At 36.1% G+C, this 19,669-nt stretch overlaps 1 protein-coding gene across 1 annotated transcript in view; it reads right to left on the minus strand.

Moving 5' to 3' along the window:
- The window catches only part of LOC141588251 (uncharacterized), a 69,546-nt gene extending 51,099 nt beyond the window's left edge, over positions 1 to 18,447 (minus strand). The window contains exon 1 of the mRNA XM_074409702.1: positions 18,129 to 18,447. Coding sequence (XP_074265803.1) covers positions 18,129 to 18,447 — 319 coding nt within the window. The remainder of the gene's footprint in view (positions 1 to 18,128) is intronic.
- Between the last annotated feature and the right edge of the window lie 1,222 nt (positions 18,448 to 19,669).

The following is a 19,669-nucleotide window of genomic DNA, read 5'->3' on the forward strand; positions in this document are numbered from 1 at the left end:
CTACGCTAGTGATGGAGGTTGGTGAATCGAATTGTCCTTTATTAACTTCGTTAACGAGAGGAGTACATTCTAGAGCAAGACTCCCGACTTGAATTTCATTCTTTGGGTTTGGCAAGAATTCAAAGCAATCCACAAATATTTTCCCGATAAACACCCCTTTCAAGTGACATGGACGGATAAGATGGGAATAATCGACATTGTCTTCGACAGAAACAAAGTTGGCGTGATCGCCAAATGGATTGGTGATGTTATTGGGCTTAACAGTTGGGATCGGGAGTGTTCCATTCTCAATCATGTCTTGGATTTCGTGCTTCAGTCGATAGCACCTTTCAGTATCATGGCCTTTCCCTTGATGAAAGGCACAGTAGGCATTTGGTTTATATCATTTACCTTGTTGATCAGCGGGAGGGTCCGGAGTCGGACCAATAAGCTTCAGCTTTCCTTGGGCTATGAGCCTTTGGAGAGCGTATGTATAAGTGCATCCGATATCGGTGAATGCCCTAGGTGTTTGGCCCTGCGACTTCTTTGATTGCCCTTCTAAGAGATTGATGGCTTCATCAATATTGGCCGTTGCTGGGGCCTTGCCCTTAGACGATGAGGCCCCTTGGTACCCTTTCGGCTTTTCAGCCTCTGCTCTTATGACATCATCTTCTACCTTTATCCCGATTCTTATCAATTCTTTGAAAGAGCCAAAATTCTGGTATTTCAGAGCATTACGGTAAACAGGTCGTAGATTCTTTACGAACTTATCTACCATTTCAACTTCATCGGGCTTCCTGGCTAATTTCACGCTTCCAGCGCGCCATCTTGCAAGGAATTCAGTAAAGCCTTCTTTTTCTTTCTGTGTCATCACCTCCAATGTTCTTATGTTGGTTTGAATCTCGACATTATCAGCATAGTGCTTGCAGAACTCCACCGTAATATCTTCGAAAGTGGGGAAGTTCTTAAGGTCCAGATTGTAGAACCACGCCTTCGGGTGTTCATCCAGAGATTGAGCGAAAATTTCGAGAGCATGTCGTGAGTACTCCCTTCAGTGCTAAGTACCCCTTATAGGACTGGATCTTCTGTGCCCTTAAACTTTGGGATATCAGTGAGTACCATGTTTGTGGGCAACTTATCCTGAACTGGGGCATAGGCCCTAGCATTTTCGTAGTGGATGTTCTTCCCCTGGGAGAGCTTCAGACGGTCTTCAATGAACTTGAATCGTTTCTCTAGATCAGTCAGAGGTGGGGTAGATGGAGGGGAATCTTCACCCAGCTTAGATTCGATTGCATCCGTTCGGGTCATCATGAGGTTCACGGCCTCAGTGAGTTTGTTAACAACATCTTCCATTGCTTGACGTCGGGTGTATGGCGGCCTTTCTACAAGAAAACCCCAAACTGAGTCAATATTCGACTGTAAGAGCCCCTGCACACTTAAGGACACGACACCAACTTGACTCAAACAAAGACTCGACTTGAGACTGATTAACCAAAAGGTTCGACTCACGGTTGGATTTAGACCTTGATTCATTTTGGAATCGACAAAACGACACGACCCGAACCATCACAAATCGGTTCTAAGCCGGACTCGGTGTGACTAAACCCGTGATTGGACCAACATAGCCCATAGGTTCGTATGAAACGTCCACAATGGCCTAGCTTGGACGTTTCTGTGGACTATCCTAGACAAAAAGGTAGACCAACACGACTCGATTCCCAAGAGGTGAGCTTGGGCGACCCAACAAGGTCGTGTTCTAGACTCTCGGGGCAAAACACGCCTAGCCTAACACGGCCAGGACCCGGACACGACTCGATGCATTTCATCCTTGTTTAAGGTTCGAGAAACATTTTGGATTGAATTTAAAAAATGAAAGATCGATTTGAAATTGAGATTTAAAATGGGCAGCATGCCGGCTATAAAAGCTCATTTTGGGCAGAAAAATCTAGTCCTACTTGGACAGCATTCCGCGTTTTTAAAACCATGCTATTTTGAAAGTAGGTTGTTCAAAAGTTCGGTTTTGAAATTGATATGGAAAATTTGAAAAGACTCGGGAAATTCATTACGCACATTGTCATTCTCATGTTATAAGGATGTATGCTCCTAGACATCTCTAAGTCTCGGCAAGTCTTCTACAAGAAGGTCTATGCCCTCCATCCTTTTTGGGTCTTATAGAGCAAGGGCCTTTAGGTAGAGTACCTAGAAGAGCATCCCCACCATCAAGAACCACAACGAGGCGGAGTGGAAGCAAGCAATGTGCGAGTTCCTGGCATAGTGGGACGTCGCCCCCCACGCATCACAAAGAAACGCTGGGACGGCCCGGGAAAGTCCTTAAGGGTTTATTCATGAATCGTAGCACTATGAGTAATGTTTTACTTTCCAATACTTTCTTTACAAGTTTCACCTCGGAGGAAAAGACCCTAGAAACAAAGTGTAACTAGTCCTCTTTTCCCCAGCGGAGTCGCCAAACTGTGGACAAGGCCCTCGGGAACTGCGTCCGCGGGATCCACACTAGGCATAATCGACTCGAGGTTCTTTCGAAGCGAATTAAGACAAATTAGAGTCTCCACCAAGTTTTTTGGGAACTTGGAACCGTTAAAGTCAAATTTACACCTTTCATCGAAAAGCATAAAGCCAATCGACTACAAGTGATTAAAGATAAAGACTTATACCCTATATCACTCGATTTGAATGACTCTCGTAATCCAATGGTATTTAGACGGATCCAAAAACCATAGATCTTGAGCAAGGGGTGAGGGTACGTGTTAGGAAGCCCATAAGGACACCTAACCCCGCCCGTCGATAACGGCCTCTACTAAGTCAAGTATTGGATTTCAAACAAGGTCATAGCTACTACGATATATGATATGCAAACATCATTTTTAAAACCCTAACATGTGAAGTTTCTATGTCGATTTAGATGCAACTAAACTAACTTTGTCAAAGTTGTAATTTAGCATGTGGGTTGATTGATCTAACAACATATAAACGAAACAAACAAGGCTTGATGGGAATGGGGGAGCCGTTGGGATCTACCCTATTACAACCCAGGCATTTCATGCCGACACAACGAGAAATTAAAGATACAACTCGATCTAAATACAACGCTATACACAAAACCGTACACGACGCATTACACGACCATTCGGCCTAGGAAAACGTGCACAAGGGGGGTGGCCCACGGCTTACATGACTCACGGCCTTGGGTCACTCCTCGTAATGTGTGCTTTCACTTAATCTTATCGAATTAGACATTGGGTCACACACCAAAGCATGCATTAGCATAAATCGGGCCATGTTGCTTTAAACAACATGCGATTTACTACGCTCTTACTTGCATTGGGGCACAACCATCTAACCAAACAAGACTAAGTTTTTTGAAAGAGGTTTTGACTCGATAAAAGAAAGACTAATTACAAACAAACTACCAAACATGACTCAATAAACAAAGTAATTACAAGATACGAAATAACGAGATAAAGATAAGAAAATAACGAGAAAAGGACTACAAAGACACGGACAAACACGACCTACACGTTCTAGCCTACCCTAATCCTTAGGTTAGATTCATTAGGTTAGATAGATGATTGCGAAACGGGTTAGGAAACAAGTTAGAAAACAAGTTAGAAACGACGTTGATCGATTGAGATGATGTCACGCCAAGGTGTATTCTACACGGCCTAAAGGGGTCAAATTAGGTCAAGTTCGCTAATTAAATTAACTCGTCGAGTGTTAATAAGAAGGTGCTAATCACGCACTCTTATACTAGCGAGAAATTAAGTGAAAAGAGAGATGCGTTCAATTAGGTTGTAGAATTGTTAGTTGATTTTTAAAGCTATGTCGATGTACCCTAACGTGTCTAATTAGGTTATTAAATTGATCTAATGTCATCTAAATGAGTTATATGTTAACAATAAGAGGTTGAACTAACATGTGAATGGTCCTAAGGTGGGTCGAATTACACGAAACAATAGGAGGGTCAAAAGCGAAGAGCGAAGTTAGAATTCGTTTTATTAATGCCCTACCTTGAACACGAGGATATGTCAATGAGACGGGGGTTACGACCGACTGATGTAGCGGATTTATTTCCCATCTCAAGTCAACGCAGGTGTTCATGGTGGTACTTTAACTCATACTCGGACTAAACTAGTTTCATAGTTAATGATAACGATCGATAAACAAAGTAAAACGAAACAATAAAAAACAAACATAAAAAAACGAAATAAAAGGGAGAAAGAGGAGGATTTGATGCACCCTCAACCTACATGTATCGTTGACACCGTCTTGGGTCGTAATCAAGGGTAGATTTTATCTCGAGAGGCCGTCGTCGACGAAGAAACAAAGCAAACAACACGTTTTTTGCGAATCTGGACAGCAACTTTCAAACTGCGATTTCTCTCTCGTTTCACGGTGAAAATTCGATTTAAAAGATGTTTTGAGAACTAGAAAGAGAGGAGAACAGAGATCTTAAAACAATCCCTGCTCGTTTTGAGTTATTGGGCACGAAAAACGAGCACAAACAGAACTAGACAGACAGGAAAAGCCGCGAAAACAGAGTGTATAACAAGAAACTCGAATTTTAATGAAGGTTTGAAGGGAGAACGAAGGGTTTCCAAGAGGACACACAAACTGATTCTCAGTTTTGTATGTCGGTTTTGTCGAGGGTTTTTGAGAGGCAATTAGGGTTTGTTTCTGGAGTTTAAAGCTTGTAAGTGACGGTAGTATGTATGGAGAACTTAGAGGAATGAATATATGGTGAAGGGTGGGTATTTATAAGGAGTTAAAGTAGGGTTTGATAGGGCAACAAGCAGACGGGCTCCGTTTGCACATAGCTGCTGTCCAGCAGCTTTTGTGAGGGTTTGAGAGGCTTTGTGAGGGGTTTTCTTGGTGGTTAAGCTAAGGTAATATGGGTAGGATACTAGGGTATGGGTTCGGGTTAATGGGCACGGGTTTTGGTGGTGTTTGGAGCGGGTTTTGGGCTCGGGATTTGGCACGCAAAACAGGGGGGCTGCTCGTGTTTTTGCGGGGTCAGGGGGGTTTTTGGGACGGGATTTGGGCCGTGGTTAAGGGGGTTCGAACTGGGGTTGGATGGGTAGAGGCTTAGGTTGGTTAGTGTACTCGAGATTCGTGCCAACTCGTAAAGAAAACGGGCTCAAAAACCGAGCTATAATCGAGCTCCAAAACGCGTGTTTAAAACGAGCTTTTTTCGATTTTTTAAATCGATTTTTCAAATCGATTAACACATTAAAATAAATGATTTTTCAAATCAAATACACTCATAAAATGATTTTTCAAATCAAATATTTATTTTATTTTCAATAAAAATAAACTTGAGAAAATAAATTCAAAATAAAATAAAATGAATTCACCTTAAAAAACTTTAATTTAAATATCATTTAAATTAATAAAATACTCCGTCGACAACGCTCATTCTACATCGTAAAACGAACCCAAATAATGATAATGACAACTAATAAATACATGTGTACTATCATCATCGGGTGTTTGTCGGGTTCTCTATAAATTCCAATATCGACGGATACGGGTGTTGGGAAATGTGTCCTCAACAATAGTGCGATCACATGATTTAAATATCATCATTAAAATCTCATTTTAAGAATACATGTGGGATGTAATATTTTACAGTCAACTGGTCCACACATATCGGTAATGATTGGCTGACTAGAGTTTGACATTACTGTCGTGCGACGGTGGTGATCAGTTGATCCCCTTAGGTCATACCTATAGGGAAATACTCTTAAATGATTATTTAATTAATCGTATACTGATACGAGTTAATTAAATTGCTTAAAATTGACGGATGATTTTGTGAGTATAATTTACGTATCTTATTGTAGATATGATTAAATAAGACGCGGTCTAAGTAATCGAATTATTTTATTACTTGGATGAAATTATTGTTTACAGAAACAAATGAAACGGAATGAATAAAATATTATAAATACAGAATGTTGTAGTTTATAATTTGGAAACATTTTTGGTACGAGTAATTACGAATTACTAGTCAATTTTGTAAATGGCATATTTTATGAGTATGTTGATTTTTAATATGATAAAAATACATTACATTGTAACATGTCATGTAACATGACATGTGACAAATTTGACAAATGACAAAATAAAATGGTTTCTTCATTTTATACTTAAAACCGAAAATATGGGTGGGTATATAGTTTATATTGTGTTATTTATTTAAAAAAAAAAAACACAATCATGAAACTAGGTAGTAGGCTTTGCATGCTTGGTCTCTTGTGAAGAGCAAAAATGAAAGCTATTGGGCAACCTACCCAAGGCCATTTTTTCGGCCATAATGAAGAGAAAAGAAAGAGTTTTCTTTTCCTAATCAATTCATTCATTCAACATCTTATTTTCTAGTGTAAGAAAATCCATAAAAACTCTCTACAATTTATGAGAATTCTAGAGAAATAAACTCACAAATATTACCACCTCTTGACCGAAATTTCAAGAGTGAAAATACAATTTATATTGTATCAATTTTATTGTAAAACCATTATTATTACTAGATCTAAATAGTTTTGGTTTATTAAGATGTATTCCTTGGGTATATGCTTTTGGGAGGGATTCTACACTTGAATCCTTGTTCTTCCATTTGGAAAGCTCAAGAACAAAAGAGAAGGAGATCTCTTTTGTGCCCATAAAACCGAAACATCCATTGTAAGAATACGATTTCTTCTCTTTTTGTTTATTTGTTTGCATGCATAAAATCCGTAATTAATTTTATGACAAATTATTTCGACATATAAGAGTATGTTTGTGTGTATATGAATCTACATTTCCTTCAATCGGTATCAAGAGCCACGGTTGTTTGCATGCAAATCGGTTAAAAGTTTTTCCGAGTTATAAGAATAACAAATAAAACTTGTAAAATTTGTGTTATTATGAGGTATCACGAAATTAATCCATGCATGTTAATATTTCTGGTCCTAAAATGTTTTAGGATATTTTGGTTAATTTTACGGATTTTTATTGTTCATATTTCTCTATAATGACATTTAAATGTGATTTTATGAGTAAAAATGTCATTTTTGGTCGAAAATTAGCTATACTTCGAATTTTCACTTGATTTTTGGATATGTTGTTACATATATTATTTTGAGATAACCTGTAAATTTTCATAATTTTTGGACTTGTTATGCTCGAAAAATGAATTTTTCATTATTAAATTCGGATTTAAGAGAAAAATAGGTTAATATGAGTTAAATTTCGAATCTGGTCATAGAAAATTAATATGTTGTCACATGCAATTTTACAAGATGTGTGTAAAATAATTGGCTATAAAGAAGTCTTTTAGCATGATTTATGAATTTTTGAAGAAAAATAGCATAAATAGTGACATTATTAGTGGAAAATTAATAAAACATAATCTATGACTTAGGAAAAACGTGTAATGTTGCATTTTATTATCTTTTTCAGATCTAAAATTGAAAAGTTAGTGAAAATAATTTTTTCCATGTTTTTATGATTATTTTATTATAAATCGATAAACCGCAACATTGTTTTTCCCGAAAAATTTCGAAATTTTTAACCTAAGATTTTGAACATTATGAGTGTCATGGAATTTTTCCAGAATGTTCATGAATTTAAATTTCAAATTTCAAATTTATTTGAAATTTTGGATTTATTTGAAGTTTAATAGCTTATTTTTGTAATTTTTGGTCCATTTATGAACAATTTTGTAAATAAAGGTTAATTATGGTCAAATTATTAGTGAAGACTATATTTTGAGTCCTAAGAGGTTAGGGTAATTAACTTATACATAAATATGAGTTTATGTATTTTTGTGATTATAAAATGTTGAAATCACGCAAATCCGTGAAAACCGAGTAATATACGATATTGGCTAATTAAAGGCGATTTAGCATAAAATTGAGCATGTTCATACATATTATAATGCTGCATTTTCTTTATGATTGTCATAATTTTAATTTATGTAATTTTAAATTATGTAATTTTACTTAGTATGGCCTTAGATTTAATTGGTATTTCCCGAAATGTATGGGAATATCGATTCGGTTGTAATTTTTAATTGTGATCTCGTATCACCGTTTTGTAATTTAATAGATTTATTTTATTTTAGTTACAAATGTATAATAGGAAATTATGTAATTTATTATGTAATTTTATTCATTCCGGAGTTCCAAAAGACGGATTTCTTCAAGAATGACGATACATAAAGACGGTGTTACCTCGAGATGCGTGCCACAACCGAAGTTCAAGGGACCAATGGAGTTGGTTTCCGAATATGTAATAGATTAAGAGTTTTTCTATTTTAGGAAAGGCCATACTAGGATTTATTTATTTTTATGCTTGCATTTTATTTTATGTCACATGCATCGCTAAATCGCCATAACTAAACATGCATTGTCTTTTATCGAGTTTATCGACCGTGTCAATTCAAATTATCGTAGTTCACCGCTTTAGTTCACTTAAAACGTGATAGATAATAAATTGGCATGACCTCTCGCTAAAACAATTAATTGAGACATAGCCTTACCAAATAGTAGAAACCATGAAAACCTATTTCGCGAGGGAGTGCACTCGGCTACCCCGGGGTACAAACCTTGTTACGTAGGGGAAGTGGGTGATGAATGTTAATCCACCGAATTCATGTTGATAAGGGATGTATCGGCTACCCCGTGCCCAAGTTGATGTGGGTTTGGATAATGGACACATTTATTCGAAATTTGGATTGAACTCAACAAAAGTAATTGATAAGGGTTGCATCGGCTACCCCGTGCCCTTGTTGATGTGTTTTGGGCTATAGATAAACATTAGAGTAATTTTATCGACCAAGAGTTCTAAAAGTAGAATCGATTAAAAGGTTAATCCACCGAGTTATATTAATGAAGGTTGCATCGGCTACCCCGTGCCTAAGTTGATATGAATTTGGGTCTTGGAATCATTTATCATAGTTGGGTAGAGGTCACTATGTAAATGCTATACTTGTTTTTTCCAAGTATTAATAAAACGATAAATGTTAAGTTTTCCACTATTCCGTTTTATATTGTTCTATTTCTTTACCACAATTCATATACGATATCATTTCGATTTTGATAACGAATCTCCATTAAAACATTATAACTAAAGACAAATATGAATTTGCTTCTAAAACCTCAAATGAACCATTGATAAGGATCTCTTGTAAAGAGTATAGATTAAAGTTATTCATTATCAAACAGGTTTTTGATTCTTGACTAACACTTCTACTTACAATGGATTATGTTTCATATACTTAATTGAATTAAGTACCTTGAAACGATAAATTATTTTGGTGATTAGATTTTCAGAATTCATAATTGACCAAAATAACGCAACCACTTCGATGAAAGTTTTAAGACTAAAACGAACAAATGAAGAGTAATCTTCATGAATTCAATTTTGCTTCTCAAAGCAAAGACTCATTGAAATGAGTGGGAGCATTCTCTTAAACCGTTAAGATAAGGACGAGGTTCAAGAAGTAAGGATTATAATGGAATTGATACAAGGTAATGTTAAAAGTAAAGTTGTTGAGAATAGCGATACTAAACCTATCAATCCCGACTGATAAAGTTTCCATTGTCTTAAATGTTGGACACAAGAAAGGAAACTACCCCAAATTATTGAAGAATCAACAAATTAGTTGTGGGACATCTAATATGATCTTCTTCTTTAAATGTTTATATGATTGACATAAATTTTGCTAGTACCACTTCGTCAATATTTGAAACCGGTGGTGGTTTACATCGTTGTACTTGATACATAGAATGATTAGAATATGACGACTAGCATCAATGATGTCGAGAGATAGAGTCATTGTGTACTCAATCTAGTTTTCGGGTTTGGAGTTGTACTTAATTGTGACTATTAAGTACATAAACTCTAAATAAGAATACAAATTTGTTAAGATACAAAAGAGGTTTCACTTTTGTGACCCTATACACCATGATTTGATGTATGGCTAGCCCATCATCAAGGTGATTATATTCTAAACCAAGCTAGAATGATATATCATGAAGATGATGCAAGACTCAAATTGGTAACCCAAGATTAAACCCTAAATTTTGGAATGATAAACGCAAAGAGTTATCGAGTACTCTTGAAACCATTAGATTGTTAATGGTATATGCGTATCTTGGATTCAAAGCAAGATGTCTCGTGCCTTTTGGTTGAAAAGGAGATCGAGTTTGTAAATCATCGATCCAAAATAGGTTGATCATTTTCTTTTACCAACGATTTAAGTTGACGCTAATATGTTCACTTAATAAGGTAAATAGAGAAATCTTTGAAGAAGTTCAAGAGTTCAAGGAATCACGATTTAGTCGTGATGGGATTATCAAAGTGAAGACTTTGACATAAGCCAAAGGAAATGTGATATAGTATCACAAATTAATCTCTCTTAACACGCACTATGGCATAATGTGTGGTTGGATGTGAATTCAAACGCTATTCGATATGGTTTGGACTTCAATCAAGTTACTTTGAGTTACTTGATCCTTTTGGGGAATTTATCATTTTGTCTAAATTATTTTTCCACTAAATCGAATCATATGAGATATGAAATGGTAAGGGTACCATGGTTGTAAGTTTTCACAAGAAACAAATGCTCATTTTCCCTTTTCAATTATCACGAGTACGACGGGTTTTTGCGGCTCGTGAAACTGTCTTTCTAAAATACAAGTTTATTTTAGAAGACAGAGTGGGAGAAATTAGCCACAAAGAGAGCCACAAAGAATGTTATGTAGCAAGAAACTAGTCTTTCTTGGTTACATGAGACGTTTTGTGTAAGACGTTGTTTCTTCAAAACATAGGAGGTTAAATTCGTCACTTGTTAAAAATGATGAATTCATGCTACTTTTAAGAAAGTAAAGAGCTTATAACTTACAAAAGAAATTGTTTGATTCAAGTTAATTACTTCTAGAAAGTAATGAACGAATGACTTACATAAGAGTGTTTAAGTCACAACTCAATACAAGGCTTAGAGTCATGAGAATCCGAAATAAAAGGCTTGATTAGTGACAAAGGGTTTTGCACTAATAAAGAGATATTTCAAAGCAAGATTGGTTGCAAAGGGTTTTTACACCAATTGAAATGCTTAAGTATATTTGGATCTTCTTAGGAATTGTGTTTCAATATTATGAAATACATAGCGAATGAATCTAAAACCCACTTCTTCAATAGAAGGAATGTATTCAATACATATCATGAGTTTAGTAGATTCTTGCAATCCTAAGATAATGTGAAACTTAAGAGAGAGTCTTAAGTAGGACATCAATGAGTTAGAATCAACATTTTGATCATGTGATAAAACATTTCTCGATAAGTCGAGAAGTTGTGTTTATACATGAAGTTTAGTGGGAGTTACGGAAATTTTAATTAGTCCGATATGTGGATGACATATTGATCATTGAGAATGATTTAAGACTTTTGGAGTATTATAATACATCTTGAATATCCGGATTTATGAAGATAAATCCACATGATATTAGCATCGATAAAAGTCTTATGTTGATAAGATTCATGACTAGTTCAATTAAATTGAACATATTTGATTGATTCCATTCGCTTCATTGCGGATCAATTAAATGAATAATGATGTATAACACTTCATATACTTTGAGTATGATGAATTGTTTTCAAAATCGAATTTAAGTAATCTTTGCCAAGTACGCCATAAAGATTGTCCTTAAGTGCTTGCAGAAGCATTAAGGCTATAATGCAAAGTGTTTATGATGCAATTTTGTGTAAGGGTGTTACACAAGTGACAATTGACAATTGAGGTTGCGCATGGTTTCCGACAAAACCATAATCAAAACACATTAGGATGGTTAAGATACCATTGTGGTTATGATGGTTAAGATACCATTGTGGTTATGATAATTAAGAAGTAGATTTTCTAGAATCGTTCTAGGCAATAAAGAACAATGAGAGATATTTATAACGGAAATTGAGTACACTTGCGATCATGAGATGTGCAAGAAGGATGAGTCCCGCACACTGTGAAAACAGTGGGAGCTATTCTTAGGCTAGAGGGCCTATGTCTTGATTGGATCTCGACACGTACTCAGAAAGTTTTGTGATTCAAATGTATACATTACAAAGGAAAACGAGTATGTAGTGAGGTTGAGTAAGGTGCAAGAAATTGATAAAACCTACTAACCAAAGCATTCTCAAAGGCTAAACAAGATGAGTCATGTCATTTTAATTGAATTGAAATGAACAACTACGTACAAGATCAAATTAGATTATAGAACATGAAATAGTAATCAGGCATTGACTATTCATGTGTGATAATCGCATTTGTCGTTCGAGTTTTATTTTTAAAACTCTTTTATTATACTTTGTTACATCCAAACGGGTTGTGGAGACAATTGAACCCCGTTAAAGTGAACACGGATTAACATTGTATTTGCCCATAGTTACTTGCATGAGGTGACGTCTCGAAGTGACTAGAGTGTGAGGCGATTGATGGCAAGTTCAAGTGCCATAGAGTCATGTGAGATGACTAGTCGATCACATAGGCAGACTGTTAGGAACATTTTGTCGGGCCTTATGACCTCTTATAGAGTTCTGGCAATTTATATATAGCCTGGTCGTGGCGAGAGCTACTATAGTATTCTAATGAGTCGATTCTTTTGACTAAAGACTATTCACCTAAGATGGCACAGTTTCAGATTAACTTTGATTTGTGTTACTACGACCTTCGTAAATGGGGTCAAATGGGCATATTTTGGGTTATGATGGTTGTGGCTAGTCGAAGGGAATGAGTGCGATAGGAATTGTCCATCCCCTTGTCAGGGTTAAAGCAATATCTCAGGGCCACTCGAGGAGTAATGAACTGGAAATGCGTGGCCACGCTCGGAAGGTATCCAGAGTGGATAAATCCGGTCAATCAGTTATTCTCCAGATCGAGGATACCACTCTTGATATGATCACTTGGAAGTACGACCTGAAAGACACCTTGCATTGAGTGGGAGATAGTAATAGGACAAGAGAATTGGTGACGCACACTTGTCGAGGACAAGTGGGAGATTGTTGGGAAATGTGTCCTCAACAATAGTGCGATCACATAATTTAAATATCATCATTAAAATCTCATTTTAAGAATACATGTGGGATGTAATATTTTACAGTCAACTGGTTCACACATATCGGTAATGATTGGCTGACTAGAGTTTGACATTACTGTCGTGCGACGGTGGTGATCAGTTGATCCCCTTAGGTCATACCTATAGGGAAATACTCTTAATTGATTATTTAATTGATCGTATACTGATACGAGTTAATTAAATTGCTTAAAATTGACGGATGATTTTGTGAGTATAATTTACGTATCTTATTGTAGATATGATTAAATAAGACGCGGTCTAAGTAATCGAATTATTTTATTACTTGGATGAAATTATTGTTTACAGAAACAAATGAAACGGAATGAATAAAATATTATAAATACAGAATGTTGTAGTTTATAATTTGGAAACATTTTTGGTACGAGTAATTACGAATTACTAGTCAATTTTGTAAATGGCATATTTTATGAGTATGTTGATTTTTAATATGATAAAAATACATTACATTGTAACATGTCATGTAACATGTTACATGTGACAAATTTGACAAATGACAAAATAAAATGGTTTCTCCATTTTATACTTAAAACCGAAAATATGGGTGGGTATATAGTTTATATTGTGTTATTTATTTTAAAAAAAAAACACAATCATGAAACTAGGTAGTAGGCTTTGCATGCTTGGTCTCTTGTGAAGAGCAAAAATGAAAGCTATTGGGCAACCTACCCAAGGCCATTTTTTCGGCCATAATGAAGAGAAAAGAAAGAGTTTTCTTTTCCTAATCAATTCATTCATTCAACATCTTATTTTCTAGTGTAAGAAAATCCATAAAAACTCTCTACAATTTATGAGAATTCTAGAGAAATAAACTCACAAATATTACCACCTCTTGACCGAAATTTCAAGAGTGAAAATACAATTTATATTGTATCAATTTTATTGTAAAACCATTATTATTACTAGATCTAAATAGTTTTGGTTTATTAAGATGTATTCCTTGGGTATATGCTTTTGGGAGGGATTCTACACTTGAATCCTTGTTCTTCCATTTGGAAAGCTCAAGAACAAAAGAGAAGGAGATCTCTTTTGTGCCCATAAAACCGAAACATCCATTGTAAGAATACGATTTCTTCTCTTTTTGTTTATTTGTTTGCATGCATAAAATCCGTAATTAATTTTATGACAAATTATTTCGACATATAAGAGTATGTTTGTGTGTATATGAATCTACATTTCCTTCAACGGGTATCTACAAGATTGATTAAGAAAAAACTTGTAAGTACATAATTCTTATAGTATTAGACTATTAGGTGTTTTAGTCGGATATTATATATGTTCATAGTAATCATACATATTTTGAGAGGATATCAATGTGATGAATGAATTGTAGGCAAAGCTTGGAAAATTCAGTCGTCACTACGTTTGAGTGGAAGGTCACACTCCTAAGAATGAAAAGACGGAAACTGAATATGATAAGGACATCAAAGATAAAATTGTAAGTTTGAATAAATATGTCACTTCTACCACTGGTAGTCGGAGTTATATAATTATGTGTTGCTTAATGGTTTTATGTGTATGTACAGGATCTGTGAGAAGGAGGTACAGGAAGGAAAATGGAAGCCTGAAGGACGTGATGACATTCTTGCTAGGGCAATCGGCAAAGCAGAGCATCCAGGTCGTGTGAGAGGGGTATCGACGCATGTTGGCATCACTAAGTATTTTGGGAAAACTACTCGAAGTGGTGATGATTCCAAGAAGGTAATCTATAAATACTGTATTTGAACCAATGTAATTTAAAACTATATATGCTGACATTAATTTCTACTACACAGCTACATAAAATAGCCAGGTTGATGATGAGAATGTTGGAAACTGGGGAAAAGCCTTGAGAAAAAGAGTTGGATATGGTTCAACAAGTCATAAAGAAAGCAGAGGAGGTCGAGGAGGAGGAGGAGGAGGAGGAGGAGGAGGAGGAGGAGGAGGAGGAGGAGGAGGAAAAAGAGGTAATAATATTTATGTCTTATATATATACAATGTGTTATATGATTTGGAAAATCAGTACGTGTTATATGGACAAGTGTTAATGTACAGAAGGAAGCTGAGGAGGACATGGCATGGAGAAGGAAATTGCAAAGGAGACTTAGGTGGGAGCCGAGGATCGATATCAGGCAGTTGAAGAGGAAGAGGAAGCCAGGAAGGCCGTGACACAGGAAGAGATTGAGGTAGTTGATGATCAGACGTTCTTCTCTATACCGAAAATGGTAATAGCTGCTAGTTTATAATTATTCATCTCAGTACACATTTTTTACTTATGAAATTTATTAAAGGTAGTGAATGTATGTGTACTAATTGATTAAAGCTGTCATGAAGGGCGATTGCAAGGTGGATTGTCGTCTGTTCTATTTATAGGGGAAATAGAAAGTTGTTGTTGCCAGGGGATACGTGTTCGCTTACGACTGGCTTCAACAAGTTAAGGTTCATGGTATACCCCTTTGTCACAATTGCAGTAAAGTGGAAGTGTCCCAATTATATAAAGACGAGTATGGGGAAGTAAAAGTACCATTTCCTAAGGAGGAGATCACTTATTTGAAAGAAGCCCTGAGCTCTTATGTGAAATGGCCTAACAACCTCATCAATGTTGTCATCCCCGAGGTACCTATATGCAGACGTTAATTATTACTTGTTCTTTAAATATATTAGGGTACGAATATTAACACATCATAAGTACATTTGCAGAAGTTAAGCAAACCCATGGCAGCAGCTAAAGCAATTACTACGTCAACGGAAGTTGTTGCAGTCAAGCCTGCTTATGATTCTTATTATGAATCGTGTGAATATAAGAAAAAAATGAAAACTGCTTCGCTGATGGCTTTGCACAACCTGGCTGTAAAGAAGTCACCTAGAGGGGATGTAGTCATGATTAACATTGAAGAGGAAATTATGGGCGCAACTGATATAGTCGTACTGGACCCGAAGCAACTGATGGAATTTGTTGACCTTGACAATTTAGATACTGTTCACATTTTGATTTGGATGAAGTAAGTTTTATTAATAGAATTATTTAGTCATTTCCATTGACAAATAATGATGTTTGTTCAAATTATCAATTACAATAACATTTTTCATTCCATGTGGCGTAATAGGTACCTGAATAATCAGATCGCTGAATGGAAGTTCCCATTTCACGCCTACGGATTCTTGAGTCCTAAGGCGTTCTCTGTGCACAGAATTTCAGACGAAGAACAAATCAATAGTATCGCTCGTCGGTTGATGTCGTCCAAAAAACTATGGCTTGCCCCCTACAATGAGAATATGTATGTATAGTACGTGATTATTATAATGAATCACGGTTCTATAAATTTATTATTAACATGCTTAAATGCGTGTAAATGAACTAACAGTTCAATGTCCCAAATTGAATAGGAAGCATTGGGTGCTACTGGCAATCCAAGTGGAAACAAAAACAGTGTACTAGATTGACTCTCACGAAGGCAAACCCTCTGACAGTTGTGTAAGGATGATAACTGAGTAAGTAAACCTTCAATAATATCATTTGTTATTGTATGACTTGAGCCATATATATATGCAAATAATAATGGCATGTGTGTATATTTACGAATTAGGTTTTTTGAAGAAAAAAAAAAAAATTTTGTCCACTTGGGAAATATGAAAGCAACGTTGTTCCCAATTTTATCACGCCATTAGTAAGTGTATTCTTAATAATTACTCGTATCGTTTAATTAATGTTTATGCGAGAGGTTGATTATCTAATTCAGCTGATTTGTGTGTGATTTATATAATAGTCTCTTAAAGCACCAGACAACAAACAATACGCCTTTTACGTTTGTCAGTCCATGTGGAAGGTTATGAACGGAAAACTATCTACCATTCCGATACGGGTTAGTGTGATTTAAAAACTATTTCAGATGTAAATTGAGTTCAATTCTGTATACTTCCATGTATTATATCTATTTTGATTATGTATATTTTGAATTGTAGTTTCCACAAATACTCAACAAAGCCCTGAAATATTTGCCAGAGGACATCAACCAGATGAGAAATATATGGGCCAATTATGTTGTTTCATTAGCGAGGTCTCAATAGTTTTCTCATGCTTTATGTACGAGTGTGTATATATAGATCCATTGTGTATTGGTTTCTTTTGTTTTCTCAATAGCAGTTGTGTTTTAGCTGTTGATCATCCTGTTTGTACTGTTTTTAAACTGGGTTTAATTGATTGCGAGGTGTAATATTTTGATACAGGATCAAATTTTTTGCCTTTGCAGACAATTCTTTGAATGCTATTTTTCAAAGATGAAAAAAATAGCATTTCAAAGAATTTTGCTATAAACGCTGCTGCAAAAATAGCATTTCAGCAGCTGCTAGAACAGGCTAAAATCACTTAAAAAAAATTAAAAACGATAACGGTTAAAAACAACCTGTTGCAAACAATTATTTGACAACAGTTTTGTTTAGATAAATAACCGTTGACATATTTTCCCTCCCATTCAAACCTCCAAAAATATAAGATAACGAACGATAACCGTTGTGGAGTTCAAAAATTTTACAACGGTTTATTTAAGCATAACCGTTGACAAAATTTCATCAATATAAATAGATAACGGTTACATACCGTTGTCAACAAATGAATATAACAACGATTTTGTACGCAATAAAGCCGTTGTTAAATTTTGACATTCAATTAAATAAGATAACGAAATGAGCCGTTATCATATATAATAATTAACAACGGTTTTAGAACGATAAGACGTTGTCAAAAGTAAACTACGATAATGGATTTGAAACCGTTCTTAAGATTTAACAACGGTTTCTTAAAAGATTTTATAACGGTTCTTGATGTTATATAACGGTCGCGTGTTATTTGTACAACTGTGATATATATTTAACAACCGTCGTTGCAATAATGGTCCCGTGTTTCTATTTAAAAACGGTAATTTGCATTATTTGACCGTTATTGAATGTCTTATTTGGCGTAGTGGTGAGTTGGATAGTTCATCTCATGAACTTTCAACTGACGGGAAGCATAAGCAATAACCTTACCTTTCTGCATCAACACATAACCCAAACAAGACTTCGACGCATCACAGAAGACATCAAACTCGACGCCCTCTTCCGGTAGAGTCAACACAGGAGCGGTAGTCAACCTTTTATTCAACTCCTTGAAAGCAGATTCATAAGCCTCGGTCAAAATAAACTTGGATTCCTTCTTCATAAGCCTAGTCATTGGCCTAGCGATCTTAGATAAATCATGCACGAAACGATGATAGTACCCAGCAAGAGCAAGGAAACTCCGAATCTCGTTCACATTCTTCGTACTCTCCCAAAGGACCACAGCTCGAATTTTCGACGGATCAACCATAACTCCATCACCATAGATCACATGACCCAAGAAGGTAACTTTCATTAGCCAAAACTCACACTTTGAGAACTTAGCATACCACTTCTGCTTACGCAGAGTCTCCAAAATAACACGAGATGACTCTCGTGCTCAGCCTCATCTCTTGAGTAAATCAGTATGTCGTTTATGACCACCACGACATACTTATCCAAATACTCGCTGAAAGTGCGGTTCATATGATCCATAAAGACAGCAGGTGCATTCGTCAATGCAAACGGCATCACCACGAACTTATAATGGCCATACCTCGAACAAAAAGCAGTCTTAGGAATATCCTCTTTCCTAACTGGACTCTAATGGTAACCTGACCTTAGATCGATCTTAGAGAACACGCTTGCACCATGGATCTGATCAAAAAAATCGTCGATCCTTGGCAAAGGATACTTATTCTTGATAGTAACCTTATTCCGCTGACGGTAGTCGACGCACAACTGCATACTACCATCCTTCTTCTTGATGTTTTTCCTGAGGATCTACCTGGTATTCCTCCGGAGTGAAATGTATAGTTCTCGATTGAGTTGTTGCCTGGAACTGGTCCCATTTCAAAAGCTCCTTATCGTATGGCACCAGATGAGTTACAGAAACTTAAAAAGCAACTTGAGGAGATGATATATAAGGGTTTTATTCGACCGAGTGCTAACTTCGGCTCAACTGAAATATCTCGAACACTGCACAGATAGATCTGATGACCCTTTCTACCCATGCTAACCATCTTCAAAGCAGAAACCCACTTGGCAGAAGGTATAACCCTAACACTCTGATAATAAACCCTCGAACCTGTAGGAATCTTAAGCACGATCTTCTGATCACGACACTGAAACCTAGCATCATAACGAGCTAACCAATCCATGCCCAAAACCACATCAAACTCCCCTAGTCTAAATTGGATAAGATCGGCAGGAAAAATCACCCTTGCAATACTGACAGGTACATTCTTGAACAGAACGGAGCAATAAACAATCTCACCCGCAAGAAGGGATAAAGAGGTATCAACAAATGATGAGGAAGAGAGTCCAGCGTGGACGTAAAAGGATTCGGATACGAAAGACATCGATGCACCCGTATCAAAAAGAACAAAAGCAGATAAAGAGTGAACTATATTGTTTGGGCTAAAAATAGCACAATAAAGAAAGCCCATTTGGTGAAATAAAAGTTACAAAGAAGTGAGGAGGAGGAAGGGAGC

The sequence above is a fragment of the Silene latifolia genome, chromosome 6, assembly GCF_048544455.1.
Source record: "Silene latifolia isolate original U9 population chromosome 6, ASM4854445v1, whole genome shotgun sequence".
Taxonomy (NCBI): Eukaryota; Viridiplantae; Streptophyta; class Magnoliopsida; order Caryophyllales; family Caryophyllaceae; genus Silene; species Silene latifolia.